This window comes from Garra rufa, chromosome 24 (genome assembly GCF_049309525.1).
Source record: "Garra rufa chromosome 24, GarRuf1.0, whole genome shotgun sequence".
In the NCBI taxonomy this organism is placed as follows: Eukaryota; Metazoa; Chordata; class Actinopteri; order Cypriniformes; family Cyprinidae; genus Garra; species Garra rufa.
In genome coordinates, this window is record NC_133384.1 from 15,983,851 (window position 1) to 16,006,478 (window position 22,628).

Consider the following 22,628-nt stretch of genomic DNA (forward strand, 5'->3'; position numbering starts at 1 on the left):
ATTTCAGTAATTTCATATTTAATCATTTAATTGAATCAATTTTGCTCATATGCCTAATTAGGTGAACAGAAGTGCTCTAATTCTAGACCATTACTTTTAAAATGAATGAAGACAAACTAAAATGATCATGAGTAAGTTAAGATTTAAAACATGTATTTATTTATTTATTTTTATCCCATGCGGAGTCTGCATTCATTACAATGGCACTCTTGTATCTGGTGTTCTTTAATGGTTTTGTCCCATTTGGATCACAAGATTGCTGTACTAAATGTGGCAAACCAAATCAACCCATCGGTTCCATGTAATTCTTGCTTATTGAAACATATAATCCTTTCAGATGACGCATGGTGGCCTGTGGCAAGCCAGAAAAAAATATACAGTTCTATTTGTGTTAAAACTACAGTATAAAGGTTTTAAAGTAAAGCTGAGAGATGACCTCAAAATCAGAAGATCACAGAACTTTTTCTTGGACAGGGTTTGTTTAAATGTTGATGTTTGTTGTAACATTGGAAAACTTGCAGATGTCATTTCAAGAAAAAGGGACATACTCTAAATTGCCAAAAGTATTGGGACACCCTGTTCTAATGAACAGGTTTGCCTACTTCAGTAATTTCCATGAGTTCAAATCCTAATGTTTAAGCATATAATGATATTCTAGGGGATTGTGTTCTACTAATTTGATAGCAATAGCTTTGACAGGACCATTTTCTATTCTAACATGACAATGCATCTGTGTATAAGACGAGGTTAGAAAAGAAATGATTCAGTCAGTGTGGAAGAACTTGACTGGTCTGCAGAAAGCAAAGTCCTAATCCCAGTTGAACAGCTCTGGAGTGATTTAAATGCAGACTTTGAGCCAAAAACTTACAACACCAATGACTTGTAACTATGAGTGCAGTCATTTTGACACTTCCAAAACGGTTGCAATAGAGATGGAAATACGATTTATAAATACATTAATTGTTTCCATTTTTGTTGCCAGTTTTGAAGTGCCTTTTTCTGTTCTAAAAGTCCCAATATCTTTGTTCATATAGTGTTTGTACAAGTCATTGGTGTTTGGTAATGAGTTTTTGGCTCAAGGTCTGCATTTAAAGTCACACCAGAGGTGTTTGCAGACCAGTCAAGTTCTTCCACATTGACTGAATCAATCATTTCTTTTTTTAACCCTTAAAGACCTAGAACATTTTTGGGGCACCTGAGGCACCTGTATATTTCTTTTTCTTTTTTTTTTTTTCAGACCTATTCTAGCAGTCAGCATCAATTGTCATATATCATTATAAACATAAGAACTTGAACTTTATGTCTGGCCAATTTAAAATTACAATTTTCCTTTTGTTTTCTCTAAACATTAATGAATTTCCAGGAAAATTTTAGGAAAAGCGCTAGCAACAATTTGGTGTTTTTAAAGCATTCAAATTGGATTAGCGGTTCAAAAGTAATTAAACATTTAAGAACAATAGTTCTTTTTAGCCGCCAGCGGCTGTCTCGGCCTTTGAGGGTTAACCTTGCCTCATAAACAAAGGCATTGTTATGTTAGAATTGAAGAGGGTCCTGTCAAAACTTGCTGTAAAATTAGTAACACACACTCCCCTTATTCTCATTAGAAGGGGATGTCCTAATACTTTTGGCAATATAGTGTATCAAAGGACATACAGTGCCTTCTATTAATACTGGCACCCTTGGTAAATATGAGCAAAAGTGGCTGGGCTGGTTTTCTCTTACAATGCCTGATGAGTTTGGAGAACACCAGACAAAAGATCAGAGGCCATTCCTTCACACAGAATCTCTTCAGATCAATTACATTCCCAGCTCCATGTTGATGGTGCTTCTTCAACTCCCACTCAGTTTCTATAGGGTTCAGGTCAGGGAACAGGGACGGCCATGGCAGAAGTTTCATTTTGTGCTCAGTGACATTTTTGTGTTTATTTTGAGTTTAGGATCGTTGTCTTGATGGAAGATCCGAACATGGTTCATTGTAAGATCTTTAACAGAGGCAGTCAGGTTTAGGTTTTTAATCTGCTGGTATTTGATAGAATCCATAATGCCATGTATCGGAACAAGATGTCCAGGACCTCTGGTAGAAAAACAGGCCCACAACATTAAAGATCCAGCAGGATATTTAACAATGGTCATGGGGTACTTTTTATTCCTGTTTGCACCAAACCCATCTGGTGACTCTGCTGTCAAAACGCTCTTTTTTTTTAGTTTCATCTGACCATAGAAGCCAGTTTGTTTTTGGATGAGCAGGGAACATTTTTCTTTTAATTTCTCCCAAACAACATGTAGTAATGTAGGGGCTGTTTGATATTTTATTTTAGGTTTTCTGACCCCAAGACTCAACTAATCTCTGCAATTCTCCAGCTGTGATCCTTGTAGTCTTTGGCCACTCAAACTTCCTTCTCATTATGCATTATGATGATAAAGACATCCTCTTCCAGGCAAATTTGTAACATTTTTAGTTAATTGGAACTTCTTAATTATTACCCTGATGATGGAAATGGGGATTTTGTGGGATAATTTGGAATTTGGGGATTTAATGCTTTAGCTCTTTTCTTATAGATACTTTCTATTTTGTGAAGCTCAACAATCTTGTTCTGTACATCATCATTCTGCACTATATTATTTGGCTTTACTCCTTGTGATGGATGATTAAGGGAATTTGGTATTTGTGTTCCTCACATGTGACCCTGGACCACAAAACCGGAAAGTAAGTAGCACAGCTGTATTTCTAGAGATAGCCAACAATACATTGTATGGGCCAAAATTATTTATATAAAGTAAAGATCATGTTCCATGAAAATATTTAGTAAATTTCCTACCATAAATATATCAAAACCTAATTTTTATTTAGTATGCATTGCTAAGAATTTCATTTGGACAACTTTAAAGGTCATTTTATCAATATATATATATATTTTTTTTGCACTCTCAGATTCCAGATTTTCAAGTTGTTGTATCTAATTTTGTCCTATCCTAACAAACCATACATCAATAGAAACCTTATTTGTTCAGCTTTTAGATGATGTATAAATCTGAGTTTCAAAAAAATGTACCTGTATGACATATTTATAATTCTGTCCAACAGGAAATCATGGCTGGATTATTTTAATACTCCTAGACTCAAAAAGAAAAAAAATGTAAATATGAATGGGAATAAGCTTAAAGGATAACTATTGCCAAAATGCAACCTGGGCTGTTTTTTTTTTTGTTTTACTGTAAACGAGACAAACTTATATCTAAAAGCATAATTACGATAAACGAGCCGTTTTTGAGATTGACCGTGATTTAGTTTTGTGGTCAATGGCCGGTGAATGGGAGTTCTAGGGGCATAAATTTGAGCGCATCAAAATCGATATTTTTACAACACTAAGAAGGCTCGACACACCATGAAACTTTGCTCGAAGTATCGTCTGGGTCTCTACACATGAACTCGAGCATTGAGAACATTGTTTGTGTACACAGAGTTTACTAAAAAGAACGTTTTTGAACAACTCACTTTCACTGTTTGGGTTTCTGCTCGCAGCCGTCTTGCCAGTCAAGAAGTGTCGATCTCCGAATGCGAATGAATGGACTCCATAGGATGAAATATTAGGCTTATATGAGGCTCTTTTTACAACTAGAAGGTTAATATTGTTTTTCACTTGCGACAAAACAACGAATTAGCCGTGCATTTATATGGAAATATACTTTAGGAGCTATCCATCTTTACTCTCCTCGCATTCGGAGATCGACACCTCTTGACTGGCAAGTTATGCCCTTAGTACTCCCATTCACCGGCCATTGACCGCAAAACGAAATCACGGTCAATCTCAAAAACGGCTTGTTTGTCGTAATTATGCTTTTAGATATAAGTTTGTCTCGTTTACAGTAAAAAAAAAAAAAAAAAACAGCCCAGGTTGCATTTTGGCAATAGTTATCCTTTAAGAGATATTTTAGTCATGAGAATTTCTAGGGGTGCCAATAATTGTGGCCAACATGCATCTAGAAAAACATTAATTTCATAATGTGAGTTTCCCCCCCGTTTCAATTGTTCTACTTCAATGACATGTTAGAATTTTGTCTTTTTTTTTAAAGAAAGATCAAAAAGACGAACAATGCAGATTTATTTTCACAACCAACTTTGCTCATATTTACCAAAGGGAGCCAATATTAGTGGAGGGCATTGTATGTGTTAAGAGAAACAGACATTTGCTAAATTAGTTGTCATAGCACAAAATATGTAATTATTTATTTATTTATTTTAAAAGAATATGCACTGAAAAAAATAACTTGTAACATTTACTTGATAAAATCCTCGTAACAATTTGCACTAGTAGATTTTAAAGGAACACTCCACTTTTTTTTTGGAAATAGTCTCATTCTCCAACTCCCCCTGAGTTAATAGGTTAATTTTTACCGTTTTGAAATCCATTTAGCCGTTCTCCTGTTCTGGCGATATCACTTTTAGCATAGTTTAGCATAGATCATTGAATCCTATTAGACCAATAGCATTACGTTCAAAAATGACCAACGAGTTTCGATATTTGTCCTATTTAAAACTTGACTCTTCTGTAGTTATATCGTGTACTAAGACCGGTGGAAATGCAAAGCTGCGAGTTTCTAGGCTGATAAGATTAGGAACTACACTCCCATTCCGGCGTAATAGTCAAGGAAGTTTGCTGCCGTAATATGGCGGTGTTTATGCAAGTGGCACACGGTGGAAAAATAGAGCTTAGGACAATATAACTTTGCAATCAAATTAATAATAATATAAAAATAATAATAATTCATAAATGTGCCCAGGCAGTTTGGCGTTACTTGCCTGGAACGCTACAAAGTCATGAGTCGTGGTTTGAAGAGGTGATTTACCAGTTAAAAAACCTGCCTGGAACGCGAAAAAGTTTAAAGACTAACATTACATCGATTAACACTTTGTAGCATTTCAAATACAAATTATTCTAATGGAAATACCCGAAATGGCGTCGAGAACATGTATTTTGATAAGCGATCGCCTTCAAAGTCCCTTTAAGGCAAGTCATGTCACTCGGCGGCCATCTTTGATACGCCTCTCGGGCATACAAGTGCAGCTCCTATCTGTTTGAATGGGGAAACATCAAATTCTCCAAAACTGTTCACCAAGCTTACGATTAAATTTCATATTTTAAATCTTCAAAGAAATCCAACAAGAACTGCCTCATAAATATGGTTCCTTGTGCTCCAATAGGGTGAAAAAACGCTTATTTTTCCGGCTAGATGAGCCAGTGCGCATGCGCAGTACTGAGCCCACGTCTAGACTAGAGCGCCGATTGTTTCTATAGCAACCGTGACTTCTAACGGCAGCTGCAGTGACGCGCTGACTTTACTAATCAACGATTGGCTCTTTCACTAAGAAGGCGGGGCTTCGCGGCCATAATGAGCGTTGCATTTTTCCCCATTCAAAACTACACGAGTGAAATGTCTTGGGTATTCTATAGTCTTTGTCGCCTTTCTCCATACAAGGAATTTTCTGAAACTTTGTCAATTTTACACTTCAATTAACGTTAACTTACAGCGGTAAAGAATCTCAAATACTTCCTAACCAGGTTTAGGGTTTTTTCACAATAAATGGTGCTTTGTGGATCTCTGAGTAACACTATTAACGATACAAACATGAAATGAACTATGAAACAACACTGAAATTAAATAGGCTATTGCTAATTGCATGTAAGATTAACATTAAAACATTAATCAGGAGTCTGGAAAACAAGAAACAGACAATCAAATTTTAACGCGAATCCATGTTTTATCACATCCAAACAGAAAGATAAACTTACCTGGAACATTACAAACTCCAGCCCAAACCACGAAGTACCTCCGTGATGATCCCCAACGGATGCAGGAAAAGAATCTCCAATTTTTTTTGCGGTTTCAAACGCGTTATTGTGTGTGCCAAAAAAAATATTCAATTCAATAAAAAAAAAAATGCATAATTATTTATGTATTTATTATTTAGTGTATTGATTATATACACTTTATTTTAAGGTGTCCTTGTTACAGTATAATTATACATTTAAGTACTGAGTAATATTAACTACATGTACTTACTATATGATTAGGGTTAGGATTTGGGTTTGGCTTGGGGTTACTTGCATGAAATTGTGCGTAATTAATTTTTATAATAGTAAGTACGTGTAACAAGGATACCTTAAAATAAGTGTTACCCAATATATTTTTTTTATTTATACCTCATCTGAAAGCTAAGATAGCTTTCCATTGATGTATGGGACAATTTTTGGCTGATACACAACTTTGAAAATCTGGAATCTGAGGGTGCAAAACAAAAATTTAAATATTGAGAAAATCGCCTTCAAAGTTGTTCAAATTAAGTCCTTAGCAATGCATATTACTAATCAAAAATTAAGTTGATATATTTACGGTAAGAAATTTACAAAAAATCTTTGTGGAACATGATCTTTACTTAATATCCTAATGTTGTTTGGCATAAAAGACAAAAATCAATCATTTTGACCCATACAATGTATTGTTGGCTATTGCTACAAATATACTAGTCAATCTAAAGTGGATCAAAACCTTTCATCAAAGTTGTCCTAAAACCAAAACAATACCCATTCTTCTCTTAGGAAAACTTTTTTGATCCACTTCAAATGTTGACTACTGTATACCCGTGCTACTTATGACTGGTTTTGTGGTCCAGGGTCACATATATTCATTGTGATTTTTTTTTTCTCATTGTTGGCCTTTAAAGCAGACATTTTTGGGTTCCTGGAACAGAATTTAGGTTGGAATGAGTAAAAAAAAGTTTTTTTTTTTTTTTTTTTTTGGTTGTATGTGCTTACTCGATTAGGATTTAACATGTTTAATAAAGTGTCTCTTAGAGACTTTACAATTTTCCCACAACCACAGGAACCATGCATAGAAGACGTAGAAATAAGTGAAGCAAAAAAAGAGACAAAACGGCCCCAAAGAAAGACCAAAGAAACACTTGGGAGTACTTTTTACACAATGTCTTTTATTTTTTTTCTAATTACAGACTCATGGGTTAAAAATAAAATAAAAAAAGGAAAACATCTTTTCTCTTTTCATCCATACCCACTCCCCCATCTGAAAAAGGAAAACGAACAGAAACGAGAAACCCCCTCTCCACACAAATCCCCCTCCCTCCCCCGAAATAAAAGCTCCGAAGCCCTCCTTAAGTAACCGATACCTGTAGCCCACGCGTTAGTGCTCCATCGTGCCCTAACTGCACTGTGCACTGAGAAAGACAAGGCCCTAGAAGAACCCTCCCCTTCAAGCTCTCTCACTCACTCGCAATTTAAGCAGCCATTGCTCTATCGTGGCTCTGCCTTCACGATATATAAACTTGTGTTGTGGATGTGTTCGGTGTGTGCGGTGTATGCGGTGTCTGTATGTCTGTGTTAACATGGGCCTGGTGCATCTCAGTATATTCATGTTGGTAAAAGCTCAGCGCTTGTTATTGTAATAAATGCCTCCCGCAGTGGGCCGGTGGTCGCCCTGTCCCCCTCCCCCGCCCCCCCACACGGAGAGGATGGGGTGAGTGTGCATAGCGGGAGCAGAAAGAGACAGAGACGCCGCCGAGACGGTAGGGGGCGCCGCGGCCACGGGAGGAGGGGTAGTCAGCCTCCACTGGTCCTGAAACCTGAAACGACAAGAAGTGGTCTAATATACAAAGAGAGAGAGAGAGCAAGAGAGACAGAGGGGGGAGGGGGATGGGGCAGGAGAAGCAGCACAGGAACAAGGAAAGATGGTCGGGAATGGCGTATGGCAGCGTGAGACGAAAAAGAACTTTTAAAACACAACAGAAAAGATCTCAGAGCTCAGGCCATGCCATCTTACAATAGTCATATATGGTGTGGAAGATGATTCAAGAACAGTAAAACATAAAAAAACAACAACGCCCAACTCTAAACTGCTGTCGGAATAACAGGTGGAGGAAGTAATCCGAGTGAGGGATGAACGGGAAAGAAACCAGCGCTGGGGGGGAAAAAGGGATTCCAGAGAGCACAGACAAAATAATAGAGATAATATGATCTCAAATAGCACAACTTGGTGAAAACAACAACATTCTTGCTATTAAATTGTTCACATGTTCACATTACAATCATTAAAAAAAAAAAAAAAAAAAAGTTAACATTTTTTTTTCGTTTGCCTTCGAGTGCAAACATAAGAGAGGGGCTGTTTGCTGAGAGAAAAATCACAGCCAGACAAAAGGACACACATCTGCAGCCTGAGATTACATCATCATCAACATCATCTTCTCAAATTTAAACAAATGCCACCAAATCTCCTGACGGCCATATTGTACCTTACCAGGGCGATCGCAACACCTCCTCACACGCACGCGCACACACAATCGCACACTGCGGCCAGTCAGTCTGTCTTTCCAGGAGATGCTCTTTTCTTTTTTTCCTTTTTTTTTGTCTTTTTTTCTTCTTTTTTTTTTCTTCCTTTTTTGAGAGGGGTCTTTTTTTCTTTTTTCTATAGGGATACGGGATGATAGTAAGGGGGGGATTTCATAGGGGGGTGGGGAGGTATTAGTAAGGGGAGTACCACGATGTTGTTCGCCCTCGGCCCCTGGAAAAGAGAGAGAAAAAGAGGGTGAGTTCTTTTTTGTGGTTGGTTTAAGACGACGGACACCAATTCAATTTTGGGGGGTGTGAGTGTGTCAGTAATATGCATTTTAGAGCGCCTTACGCACTCATGTTTCAGGTATACACATAATTCAGAATATGAAATGCAATGTATACCCCTCTTCTTCTGATAACTAGTGATTAATGCAACCATAAAGGGAAGCTGAGGAAGATTCTCCAACAGCAGAATGCGTGTATGCTTGTGTGTTTGTTATATTCAAGCTTTAGAAATGGTCTAGTGTCCAGTGTAGGGGACAGTGAAAGCACGCTCTCCCTCTTTCTCTCTCTCTGAACGGGGCGGCTCCTGTGGTCTCTGTAAAGGAGAGATCCTGGGGACATGAACCCTCCATGTACACGGTTACAGTTGACAACAAACAGCTCTCCACATATGGACTGGGCCACACACACACACACGTTTGTTCCACTATCCTTGTGGGGACTCTCATAGGTGCAATGTATTTTATACTGTCCACACTGTATTTTCTATCCCCTTCACCTACCCCTAAACCTCAGATGGAACTTTCTGCATTTTTACATTCTCAAAAAAACTTATTCTGTACGATTTATAAGCTTATTCCCCCATGGGGACCTCACTTTAGGTCCCCACCAGTCTGTGTGTATTCAGGTTTAGGTCCACACCAGGATATAAAAACAAGCGCACACGCACACGCACACGGACATCCATTCGGGCAGCCAGAGGCACTCTTCATTCACACAAATCCCCTCCAGGAACAGGCTGTATGGCACAGAAGCCTGTGTTATCGGTTGGATACTAAAACAGTCAATATCAGGCTGCAGGAATGAACCCTCCATTCTGGAAGTGAACATATTGTTAATCATGCGAGGGGGTGAAAATGAACTAAAATGGGCTTGCCATTTGGGCTTGCCAGGTCAAACACACACTTGCCTTCAAGTTATTCAGAGCTGAGCTTGACTTCAGCTATATGCTTAAAGAAATTTTATGTTCTGGATGTGAACTAATATTTTATTTACTCACAACCTTGTCATCCAAGATGTTCATGTCTTTATTTTTATTATGTTTTTTGAGGTAAACATTTCAGGAATTTAGTGGACTTCTATGGTGCCTGCGAGTTTGAACTTCCAAAATGCAGTTTAAATGCAGCTCCAAACGATCCCAGCCGAGGAAGAAGTGTCTTATCTGGCGAAACGATCGGTTATTTTCTAAAAACAATCACAATTCATGTACTTTTAACCTCAAATGCTCGTCTTTGTCTAGTTCTGCGTGCACTGTGTTTTCTGGTTCAAGATATGGTAAAACTCCCATCTCATTTTCTCCTCCAACTTCAAAATGTCCTTCATCGCTGAAGAAATACCAACCCAGTGTTTACAAAGTGGGCGTGCAAAGAAAGTCAAACGTCCGTTACAAAAAAGAAGTTTGAAGTTGGAGGAGAAAATGAGATGGACGTTTTTTGACATATCCTAAATGTATTGAACCGGAGTGCAACATTTTTGGTTTAAAAGTGTGTAAATTGTAATTTAGTTTCACTAGATACGACTGTTCTTCCTCTGCTGGGATCGTTTAGAGCCCTTTGAAGCAGCATTTAAACTGCATTTTGGAAGTTCAAACTCGCAAGCACCATTGAAGTCCACTATACAGAGAAAATTCCTGAAATGTTTTCCTCAAAAACCTTAATTTCTTTACGACTGAAGAAAGTCAGTCATGAACATCTTGGATGACAAGGTAGTGAGTAAATGATCTGTCCTTTTTTGTTCTTGAAGTGAACTAATCCTTTAATCTAATCTTATTTTACAATCTAATCCCATTGGCTAACTGTTAAAATGTACTTGAATTCAATAGATTTCAAATCTAGATATCAACCTGGTGTCAAAAACCATTTACAGGGCATTAACCCAAGCTCCACTCTAACAAAAAAGTCAAAGTGTGGCAGTGCACGTACAAGAGTTTCCCAACAAACTGATGTACAAGATTCTGATTCATAAAATGCTTTCACTCTACCAGAAATTTCAATATGTGAACCTGGATCACAAAACCAGTCATAAGGGTCATTTTTTGGAAATTGACATTTATACATCATGAAATGCTGAATAAATAAGCTTCCCATTGTTGTATGGTTTGTTACGATAGGACAATATTTGGTTTAGATACAACTGGCTTAGATACAATTAAGTTCTTAGACATGCATATTACTAATGAAAAAATAAAAGGTTTAAAAATTAAAAAGGTTTGATATATTTACGGTAGGAAATTACAATACATGGAACTAGGGGTTGACCGATTATCGGCGCCGATATTAAGCATTTTTACGATTATCGGAATCGGTTATTTTCAAAACCGATCTGCCAATAAAAATAATTTAATTTTGAAAAGCGCTCTTTGGCTCCGACGCAGCCTGTCAGAGCTCACCACTCTGTGCCCTAGAGCAGTCTCCGCCCACCGCACACCTGATTTGTTGGGAGTCGCGAGTCCGACCAATCAACTCGAAGGCTGAAGGCACTGAAGACACAGACAGAACGCTTGCTGGAGCTGCGAGCAGCGTGCGGCAGTAATCAGTTGTCTCTCAAAGGTAAGTCAGCAGCAGACGTTGATTGTGTTTCAGTAATTCACAATCCTTTACGGTGAAGTTGCAAAAACACCTCAATGTTATCTTGATTTCCCGGATGCGGACAACACGGACGGAATCGCGGAATCCAGTCATGTACCGTATTTTCCGCACTATAAGGCGCACCGGATTATAAGGCGCATCTTCAATGAATGGCCTATTTTAAAACTGTTTTCATATATAAGGCGCATAGAATAGAAGAGGCTGTCGGGGACGCATTCTGATCGGGTGTTTTCCATGTTTTTTTTATTAGTAAACTCATTTGTAAAAAAAAAAAAATAACTTATTTGACTAAAAGATAAATTAATGTTTTTATACCTTCATTTGCACTGTACTGTAAATTAAAACTAATGGAAATGTGTAGTGTCACATAGGCCTAGGTTAGGATAACAAAAAATAAGACATTTAGGCTATGGAACTGAGTGTGCCTATAATAGGCTATTAATGTTATAGTTTCATGAAAAGGTCTTAACATTTTCTAAAATGAAGAATTAAATTATTACACATTGTGTGTTTTTAAGCTAATCAATTGATGTGCATTAAATGATGAATTGGATAGTCACCTCATTGGATTTAGCCATCAGAAAATAATTAATGAGAAATTATTATAGCTTATGCTATTGTAAACATGTAAATAATTTGAAGCCAAATAGTTATATTTCCCCAAGCTGTTTAGCTTTAATACAGTATGCATAGGCTTAATCAGGAAGCATACAGTGGCCCCACTTTTAACTCTCTCTTTATATCTTATTGTAGATGGATGCACGGAAGAAGACACGAAGTGCAGTGTGGAAGTACTACACTCAACAAACACCAGGGAAGGCAGTGTGCAAAACATGTGGAGATGTTGTCAGTATGGGTGGTACAATGGCAAAAAGTGCCAATACTTCAAACCTGTGGTCTCATCTTACCAATTTTAATTTTTACACTAGACACATATTGGTTCAATATATCGTTTATCGGTGCATTTTTCGGCATCGGCCCTGAAAAACACATATCGGTTGACCCCTACATGGAACATGATCTTAATATCCTAATAATTTTTGGCATAAAAGAAAAAGCAATAATTTTGACCCATACAATATATTGTTTGGCTATTGCTACAAATATACCTGTGCTACTCACGACTGGTTTTGTGGTCCAGGGTTACATATGAAGAACAGGGACTATTCAAATCATCCTCAAAACTATTAAAGCCAACAGAAACTGAGTGCTAAATCCAGAGGGCCTAACAGGATTTGGGTTGTATCTCAAAACAAGAGAACCAACAAGCCTGTTTGAAAATTCACTTTGTTTTGAGACACAATGTCAAAATCTTCACATTGGGAAGCAGATTGACTTCCAAAACTCTGGTGAGTGCGAAAGCTCATTCCATGCTCAGAATCTTACACTGCAGGAGGGAAATGGACAGCGATGATGACGATGGCTGTGCATGTGTGTTTAATGGTTTGTAATTCTTCCTCAGTTTTCCTTTCAACATGACGACACACAGGAGTTTGTACAGAGAGTGCAGACTACAAATAAGAGTGGTGCTGTTACTTTGGCTCCTCACACCCAGAGGCATTAAACGGGCATACATACATACATACAGAGAGACAGACTGTTATACAATTACAGATAAGAACAGCATGTCTTTAGGGTAACAGGCCAAATAAATAAATATATCTGAACAAAAAAGGACAAGAAAGTGGAAAATCAACATCAACATTTAAAAACAGTTATTTTAGATTGTCCCCCGTCCTCCCACCCCGACGTGCACACACGCTTTCACAGCGGCACTCTCTGTCAGGATGGAGCCTGTGTGTCTGTCACTGTCAAACGTGCAAGGTTGGCATGGAGCTCACCTGAAGGCCCGTCCTCTGCCTCTGGGGGGTGTGTAGCCACTGTAGTAGCGCGCCCGGGATGAGAAGTTTCCTCCCCGTGAGCGGAAGCGGGCCCGAGGGAAACCGCGGTCTGTGGTGCTAATGCCAGGACGATTTGTTCTCTTGGCCCCAACCTTTAAGAAGAGTTGGGAAATTTGTGATTAAAATTTTGAAAGACTCCAAAAAAGCCTAAAACACACTACCAGTCAAAAGTTTTTGATGATTCATTGATTTTCAAAGTACAACAAAAAGAGTAAAATTTTGAAATGTTTTTACTATTTAAAAAAACTGTTTTCTTTTTGAATACATTTTAAAATGTAATTTATTCCTGTTATTTCAATACTGAATTTTTAGCATCATTACTCCAGTCACATGATCCTTCAGAAATCATTCTAATATTCAGATTTGCTGCTCAAAAAAACATTATGTTGAAAACAGCTGAGTAGAATTTTTTCAGGTTTCTTCAGAAGAACAGTGTTTAGCTGAAATAGAAATCTTTTGTAACATTATGAATATCTTTATCAACACTTTTAATCAATTGAAAGCATCCTTGCTAAATTAAAGTATTAATTTATTTGCCAAAAAATAAGAAAAATATACTGGCTCCAAGCTTTTGAATGGTATAGTGTACAATGTTACAAAAGCGTTTTTATTTTAAACAAATGCTGATCTTTGGATCAAAGAATCCTAAAAATGTACTCAACTTTTAAATAGGGATGCACCGATCCGTATCGGCCGATCACTTGCGGGTTTTGTCAGTAAAGCCGGTTCTGTAATCAGCGGTAAATGCCATCAGGTGCGTGATTTCACGTTGAGCCGTATATACTACACACAGCCGTTGTTCACTGACGAGCTGCGCACTTTCACACTGATAATGAACATTGATTTGCGCAGCTCGTCGGTAAACAACGGCTGTGTGTAATATATACGGCTCAACGTGAAATCACGCACCTGATGGCATTTACCGCTGATTACAGAACCGGCTTTACTGACAAAACGCACAAGCTTTATCGGCCGATTCATATCGGTGCATCCCTACTTTTAAATATTGATAATAATAATAAAATGTTACTTAAACAGCAAATCAGCATATAAGAATGATTTCTGAAGGCACGCGTGACACTGACCACTGATTTTCAGTAATGATGCTTAAAAACTTAGCTTTGACCACAGGTATAAATTTCATTTTAAAACATTCAAATAGAAAATTAATTTGATTTTAAATAGAAAAATTAGTAAAATTTTTGCTGTATTTTGGATCAAATAAACGCAGGCTTGGTCAGAAGAAAATACTTCTTTAAGAACAATCTCACCATTCAAAAACTTTTGACTGGTAGTGTATTTATCTTTACAAAGCCTAAAAATGAATAATAACTGATATATTACTAAAGGTAAACAAATAAACTGAAGATGTTCTTCTACACAAGCAATATTTGTTACTAAAACTGCATTTTCTGTTTTATGTTGACTTTTAAAAGTTAAAACTATTTACTAGCAGTATTACTCACCTTAATCTGCCTTCCTCTGAATAAAGACTCATCCAGTGCCATGGCTGTCCTAACAGACTCCTTATCTGCAAACTCTATATACGCAAACCTGAAACATGAAGAGGGCAAATGATCAAATGAGGGCAGGTGAGGTCAATTAAACAGAACAGGAAGGCATACACTCAAACCGCTATGAATTATTTATTGTTGTAAGCAAATATACACAGGTGCATGCATCAAAAAACTAAATATGCATATTATTAAATATGAATTAAGATATGAACAGAACACTGTGTTCAAAGTTGTGATTAAAGCAGTGCATCAAAAGTTACCCCATGCAATGTGGCAAATTATTAATGGGAGCCTCTTGAAAATACCGTGCACCAGAATAGCACAAAAGCTGAAGAACAATCTCACACCTTGTGGTCTGGAGTGCACATATAAATAGTGTAAAACCATGACACGTACTAATAACCGAAATGTGAAATACAGAGCGGTCATTTAAATAGATAAACAAATTATTTTAAGGTGAAGTAATTCTTTACTAGTGCCACTGCCAATTTGTTCCATATTTCAGTGACTACTGTTCATTTTGTGGGTTGAGGTGATGCATCAGTGCCTACTGTAAACCTACAGTGCCTATCCAGAGTAGATCCCTGTGAAATCCTTTTTTTTTTTCCAAATTCTGTTTTAACTTTTCTAGATTCTGTTGTTTTTTGTATTTTTTCTAAATTGAGTTTTAAAGGCTATATAAAAAGGGACTGAAATCATGAAACTTATACAATTAAACAGCAATGTATTAAAAGTTTAACAAAAATTAAATTTCTACAGGCCTATGAGGTAAGTTATTTTCTCCAATTAATTTATTTTTACCAAATGTCTGTTTTTCAATAAAATCCATTTGAATGGTTTTATTAAATTTTAGTAATCAAAAACCTCTAATTAACTGATTATATATATATATATATATAAAAAAAAAAATTCTGGTAAATATTCCTTAATTATGCTTAAATAATAATTTTATAATTGCTAGTAGTACTATCATTACATTAAGTAATATACAGTCAATTTATTCAGACACCTTTAACATCTCACATTATCACAGTTTATACACTAAAGTTTAGAAAATGGTAATAAAATGACAAGAATTCAAGAGTTAAACTATGTAAGATTAAATTTATATTGATTTTATGTCAGATACCTTTGATAGAAAAGTATGTAACGGATTACAACTGTATGACAATTTACACAACTATCAATACTTTGTTGACCAATTACCAAGTAACGCTTAATTTTGTTCAGTCAGTGGTGTAAAAAGGTTGCATTATCAATTAAAGAAAAAACACTTAAATAAAACATGGTCAGGTCAAAGTGTCTAAATAATTTTTGGTCACAAATTTTTATCAATTTTCTTGGTAGTCCACTGTATGAAGAATTTTGGGGTATAATGTGTCAGTGTTCACTTTATTTTGCTATCGTCTGTCACATAAATTAACTATAGCGTCCTACACCCACCAGTATAAAAAAATAAATAAAATAATCAAAAATATTTATCTGGGCCCGGTTGCATGAAAGTCCTTAAGTAATTTGACTTAACAGTATGCCTGAGAAGGAAAAAATCCCTGAGGCAAGGGATTTCTTTAAGAGTGTTGCAACAAACATCTTAACTGTTACACTTACCTTAGTGTTTACACTAAGCGTTTCACTGTAGTTTCTGACAACATACGGCAATGGGCGCCGCGGTTGCTATAGTTACTACATCTCACAATAAACAGAACATAAAATAGAAACATAACTTAATAGAAACCATTTATTAATTAAATATAAGCGCTACACGTTTCTGTACTGCTTTGTGTACAGTCGAGTCATTACCGGAAAACCGCTATTCTTAGGTCTTTATGAAAGCGCCACCTGCTGACCAATGACTGAAAATGAACCCATGTTTTCACGCTGCAAACACGCAGTTGTAAAGTTGTAAACTGGTGGACTGACAAGAAGATAATGCATTATAAATATTTAAACAATTAAGACAGTAAAATATATTTATATTGTTATTTAATTTATTTAATGATTGATAATAGTTATTTAAATTAATATAATAATTGATACAACTCATCCAAAGTCAAACTTTTTATAGTCATTTTACAGTTTAAAGGATAACTATTGCCAAAATGCAACCTGGGCTGGTTTGTTTTATTGTAAATGAGACAAACTTATATCTAAAAGCATAATTACGACAAACGAGCCGTTTTTGAGATTGACTGTGATTTTGTTTTGTGGTCAATGGCCGGTGAATGGGGGTACTAAGGGCATAACTTTGAGCGCATCAAAATCGATATTTTTACAACACTAAGAAGGCTCGACATTAGAGTTGGGTATCATTTGAATTGTATCGATTCCGATTCCAGTTTAGTAAAAAAAACAACAACAACAACAACAAAAGTCAAACATTAATATATCAAACATGTTTATTTTCAGTGCTTGCTTGTATAATATTTTATTAGATGGGTTCTCAACCTATTTTTATACTAGGGGCCCACTCCTTCTCAGGTAAATTTTGCAAGGCCCCCCCATGCCTGACATTTCCTCTAAAGGTGTTTATTTTTTAACCTTTTTATTAACCAAAACATTTGTTTTGCCTTTTTATTTTCCTCCTGCATGTTATAAAAAATATTCAAACAAACTTTAAATCAAAGCTATACTTTTGAATTGAAAAACCTTTTAACATGTATATACATATACAGACTTAAATCTCCTAAATTATTCAATTTAGACATTCAAAAAGTCTATGGATCAGAGCCCCGAAATCATAGTTTGTGAATCAACAGCAGACTTATGCGTGCCTTATGTACGACTCCGATATAAAAGAATGAATACATTAGGCACGCGCAAGTTCGTTACTATTACTCTGATCATCTTTGTCTTTACATTAACGGGAGGGTTTGTTTCATGCAGCCAAGAGATGAAGTAGATACCTGTCTTCCCGCGGGGGTATAAGTTACTTTTATGTGGGCTTTTGCGGGATGAAATAACACATATTTCTGCTGGAGCGGGTGGGCGCGGAACTAAAACATCCGTCCCTTGCAGATCTCTAAGATGAAGTTTGCGTGCAACGGTAGCTTTGTCTTCGGTTTTTACAAAGCGTAGCCACACTTTTGAGTACTTTGCGTGATCCATCTTGTAGACTGATGTTTACATTACCACATAAGGTCCTGGCAGATCACTAGATGAAAAACTGCACCCAGGGATCGATAAGAGGAATCGAAATTTTAATTTTATAACAAGTATCCGATTCTTTATCTTAAGTATCCGATTCCAGAATCGGAATCGATTTTCGATTCCCAACCCTACTCGACAAACCATGAAACTTTGCTCGAAGTATCGCCTGGGTCTCTACACATGAACTCGAGCACTGAGAACATTGTTTGTGTACACAGAGTTTACTAAAAAAGAAAGGTTTTGAACAACTCACTTTCACTGTTTGGGATTCTGCTCGCAGCCATCTTGCCAGTCAAGAAGCGTCAATCTCCGAATGCGAACGAATGGACTCCATAGGATGAAATATTAGGCTTATATGAGGCTCTTTTTACAACTAGAAGTTTAATATTGTTTTTCACTGGCGACAAAACAAAGAATTAGCCGTGCATTTATATGGAAATATGCTTTAGGAGCTATCCATCCTCACACTCGGAGATCGACACCTCTTGACTGATTTGACTATTTGTCATCACAGTTTCTTTAAGTTAAACCAGACTTTTATTTTGATGGGTTGCTTTGAAGACCTTAAAGTTTCTGTCTATACATAAGATGACAACAGTTTCTCAAAGAAACAGTAAAATGCTCATGAAGTGACTCTCAGAGCAATTACTTATATATTGGGGCAGCAGACGCTGAAAACATAGCAAACATCACGCACGCTTGAGTAAGTGTGTAGTAAACGAATTCTACATTTAATATATTCATATGATATTCACAGACACCAGTCCCTTTCTGCTTTTTGATTAAAGTGTTCTGACCTACTTTTGATTCATTCATCCGAAATTTGGCTAATTCCGTGACATTCCACATTAAATTAAATTTTTATGAGGGGAAATTATAGGGCCCTACAGGTCATATAGACCACTAAGATAGTCAAAAAAAAGACAAATGTTATAAGTTAAGAGAGAAAACAGAGGAATGCATGAATTACCCTTTGGGGTGTCCTGTAAACTTGTCACACAAGATGGTGACTCTGTTTACGGAACCACAGCCATGAAAATGCGCCTCCAACTCCTCTGCCGTCGCACCATAATCCACCTGCAAAAGTAAAAATCCAATCAGCACCACTTCTTACGGTATCAAATATTACATGCACCATATAAAAGTATATAAACAATTGCCCATACATTTCCAACGTAAATAGATCTCCCATCAGCTTCCATCTTCTCTTCAATGGACATAATGACAGGACCAGCTGCAAATAGAGAAAACACTGTATTCCCATGCAACTCTTATCCATGATCATATGCAAGCATGTGATTTAGCACAGAAACCATTGTCTGCAAGCTTACTGCATAGCTTCACAGCTGAAATCTAGGTTACGTTCTGTTTCTAGTCACATCGCGATTGACCTCAAACGGTCCAGTGCTAGTTATTCTTCTCCCTCTGATGCAGTCCTATTCATCAGGACTGTCTGTTCTGCAGTGCTCTCCTTTTGAGCTCAGACTTGCCCGTTCACCCTCCCTCATTCATTCAGTTAGTCTCACTTACCAGGTGGAGGACTGAGATTCATCTGTTTCTCCACCTCGTTCTGTAGCTCCTTCAGTTTCTCTGCCTCCTCCTCCATCTCTCTCACCCGGGCTTTAATTGCCTCCAGCTCCTGAAAAGACAAAGTAATGCACATATATTGACTTTACCCATCAAAAAAAACACTGAATATTTACAGCATTTAATTGCATATTCCTGAATAATTGATTTCAGTGTCCCTCATCGACAGCCACATTGGATCTATATTGCATCAATGTCATGTGTCGCTGCTAAACACATTTCACATTTTGAAACAGCCAATTTTTTTTTTCCCAGAATGCACACTCATTCATTATTCTCACCAGTGGTCGTGGACACAGCATGCACATGCACTTTCACACGTGATTGTGCACTGAGCTCTTTCAAAGGACCATTTATTATTGTCCAGTCAGCAAGACGCCCTAAGCATGATGCCATCCGTGCACACTTTTGGTGTGTGTTCACACGCACGCACACAAGTTTCAGCAGTGCTGCATTGCAGGGCAGTGGGAGTCGCACTGGATCGCGAGTAAAGTAACACAGCATGCATGTGATGGCCTCTTTCACGCAGTCAAAACAAGCTTTAGCATGCATTCACAACAGTGCACAATTAATTAAACACTACAGATGATCATTGCATGATGAAATGAAGTAGACATGCATTGAGCATGCAAATGCATGACCTACTCTAGCTCGAATAATGTTAACGTGCATGGAGAGAAACGCACCAGCCCAGCCCTAATGCACAATCTCCATCACAAAAATCACCAACAAATGATGCAATACATCACGAGCGGCATTTAATCCTCAACGCAGATCGAATAAAATGATCACGGCGATACAGATGTGCCTTTACATACAGTGCGCTTTGCCCAACGACAACTCTGTAGTTTTCCTTAATTCGATGCAAAATCGGAAAGTAAAAGCATCTCACGCCTTTTTAACATGTCAAACACGTCGCACAAAGATTTATTCCATCGCAGAGGCCAACGACAATCACGCGCAGTTACCAACGCGACTTACTTTTGCACGCCACAAATATTACTGATCAGAAAAGAGGCGTGTTTACCGTGAGCCGTCTGCTTCTTTGCGGATGGACCCACACTGCTGCGGCTAATGGCGGCTTGTCCTACCCTCGCCCCTGTCTCTTACATGATCTCCCGTCTCGCATTTTTGCGATGAAGATTTTTTTCCCCGCTAGGTCGACAGATCTGGCGCAGAGGAACCCAGACCGATGTTGCGCCAACATGGCGGCCAGCAGCACGCATGTCACTCACTAATTCTACTGCACTGCGTGAGCCACAATGGCGGACGAACCGACCTAGCAAAACCGGTTTCGCGTTAACACGAGTGTTCGGTTTTCGTATGAAATTTGCTTATTTCTTTTAAACGGTGACGTTTAAAAAGAGAAAACCGATACCAAAAAACTCAAACTAGTTGTTAAAGCGAGTACAATGCGTCCTTCACTCACCGGATCTTCAATAGCGGCCTCTCCCTCGTCTAATCCCGGTTCTTCATCGCCGACGCCCGGGTCTTCAAGTTCTGAGTGTCCCGGGTCTGAGTCCAGCAGAGATTCCTCTGCCAGTCCGTTACCAAACTCCGCCATCGCCTGATTCCCGGTGGTCCGACGCGCCTCGTGGCTGCACTACAGGCCGCGACTCTCACAGGGGGGAGCGAGAGAGAGGGGTAGGGGAGGGAATAAAAAAAACGGCGGAAAACGCCGCTCACTAAAGTTAAAATGGGGAATAAAAGCCCGCCTCGTTGCTTCTAGAGCTCAAACGTGTCCTTCAGCGGAGAAAAAAAAACTACACTGTTTACCCAAATATAAATAGGTTTCACTTCGTCAATATGTCGCACTTACTACTCTATTTACATTAGAAGACAAATTCAGAAAAGCAAATGTGTATTCTTCGCGAGGGCTCGTGTGTTCCAGAACAGAAATGGAAGCCGTAGGCGGGGATTCTGAGCACTGCAGGCGCACCGTCGACGGGTGATTGGGCAAATGCCCACTTTAGACACGCCCCCTTAACGTATCGCGAACGGGTATTGGTGTTCTCTGGAGATATTTCTCTGCGTTTGCCGTTTAGACTTTACAACAGCGACTGTGATTGGATAAACGCAGCGTCAATCACGGCTCACAGACCACCTTTAGATTGAACGGTATTTGTATGGGATTATCGCTACTATGCAATGTTGCCATGTCCGCACAATGTAATCCATCTGGATTTGTGTTTTATATAAAGTTTTATATTTAAATTTACTTACAGAATACACACTCGTACTTAAAGGAGAAGTTCACTTCTAGAACAAAAATCTACAGATAATTTACTCACCCCCTTGTCATCCAAGATGTTCACGTCTTTCTTTCTTCAGTCGTAAAGAAATTGTTTGAGGAAAACATTTAACAAACATTTAATAAAACATTTCAGGATTTATCTCCATATCCATAGGTTCCATGTGACGTCACTGTAGTTTATCGCCGCCATTTTTGTGTCCGCGCTACCTGTTTCAGTCTATGGTCACAGCAGCCGCAACTACCAGAGGAAGATCAACAAAACTCCCAGACTGTTCACAACAAGTATACAATATGCCCGGGATATGTTGTTCAGTTAGCTGTAAAAACAGTCATCAGAAAAAAAAAACTAACAACAGTTTTATTAGATCTCAGCAGTGCTCGAAGTGGGTCGGTATGCATATAGCGTACCGGTGTCATTCACGCAGGTGCTTTCCAAAGCAGGGTTTTTTTTTTTCGGCACAATAAGAGTACTGGAATAATAATTAAATATTGACTAAGATTGTGAATCAGTACATTATAACCAAAATAATGCCTTAAAATGAAAAGAAACATTTTTTTGCGATTACATCATTTTGAACCGATCAACTCGTAAGTCCAAAGATTTAGTAAACAAGAAAGCATTCAAAGAGCAAGTTCAAAACAGTGCTAATGCAGAGAATAGTGACTTACAGTACATCCAGATGCCGTAAATTATTTGTTTTCATTTGGCTTAAGAGCAAGAGTGTTTTATAGTTGAAGGTGTTTTAGATTATGCGGTGTTTAGTGAATTATGAAAATTAAATAATAAACGCTAAACTATTGTACTACATAGCGTTCGTCATTGCAACGCCTGCAGTAAAGTATATACATGTAAAAGGGTTCTCAAAAATAATCATATTTGTTTTGCTAAAACTATTTATGTACAATTACTCTAAAAATGATTTGTCATACAAAAATGGCACACAAGTTACACACAAACCATCGTCCCAAGTAAATGGTACCATTGTGAATTGTGACTGGCTGCACAAGTG

At 37.7% G+C, this 22,628-nt stretch overlaps 1 protein-coding gene across 4 annotated transcripts; it reads right to left on the reverse strand.

Annotated features, from left to right (window-relative positions):
• Positions 1 to 6,968: 6,968 nt before the first annotated feature.
• pabpn1 (poly(A) binding protein, nuclear 1) lies at positions 6,969 to 21,266 on the reverse strand. 4 transcript variants are annotated; one of them, XR_012341933.1, is made up of 8 exons: positions 20,794 to 21,266; positions 19,308 to 19,416; positions 18,944 to 19,011; positions 18,748 to 18,854; positions 14,580 to 14,667; positions 13,054 to 13,205; positions 8,308 to 8,571; positions 7,527 to 7,636 (listed from the first exon to the last, which is right to left on the reverse strand). XR_012341933.1 is itself a non-coding variant. In XM_073830463.1 (7 exons), the coding sequence occupies exons 1-7, from the start codon at positions 20,926 to 20,928 to the stop codon at positions 7,441 to 7,443; spliced, it is 855 nt and encodes a 284-aa protein (XP_073686564.1). In that variant the 5' UTR covers positions 20,929 to 21,266; the 3' UTR covers positions 6,969 to 7,440. The 4 variants fall into 4 exon arrangements, 3 of the variants coding, with proteins under 3 accessions (XP_073686564.1, XP_073686566.1, XP_073686565.1); XM_073830463.1 differs by lacking the exon at positions 8,308 to 8,571 and having other exon boundaries at positions 6,969 to 7,636; XM_073830465.1 differs by lacking the exons at positions 8,308 to 8,571; positions 20,794 to 21,266 and adding an exon at positions 20,392 to 20,543 and having other exon boundaries at positions 6,969 to 7,636.
• Positions 21,267 to 22,628: the final 1,362 nt, after the last annotated feature.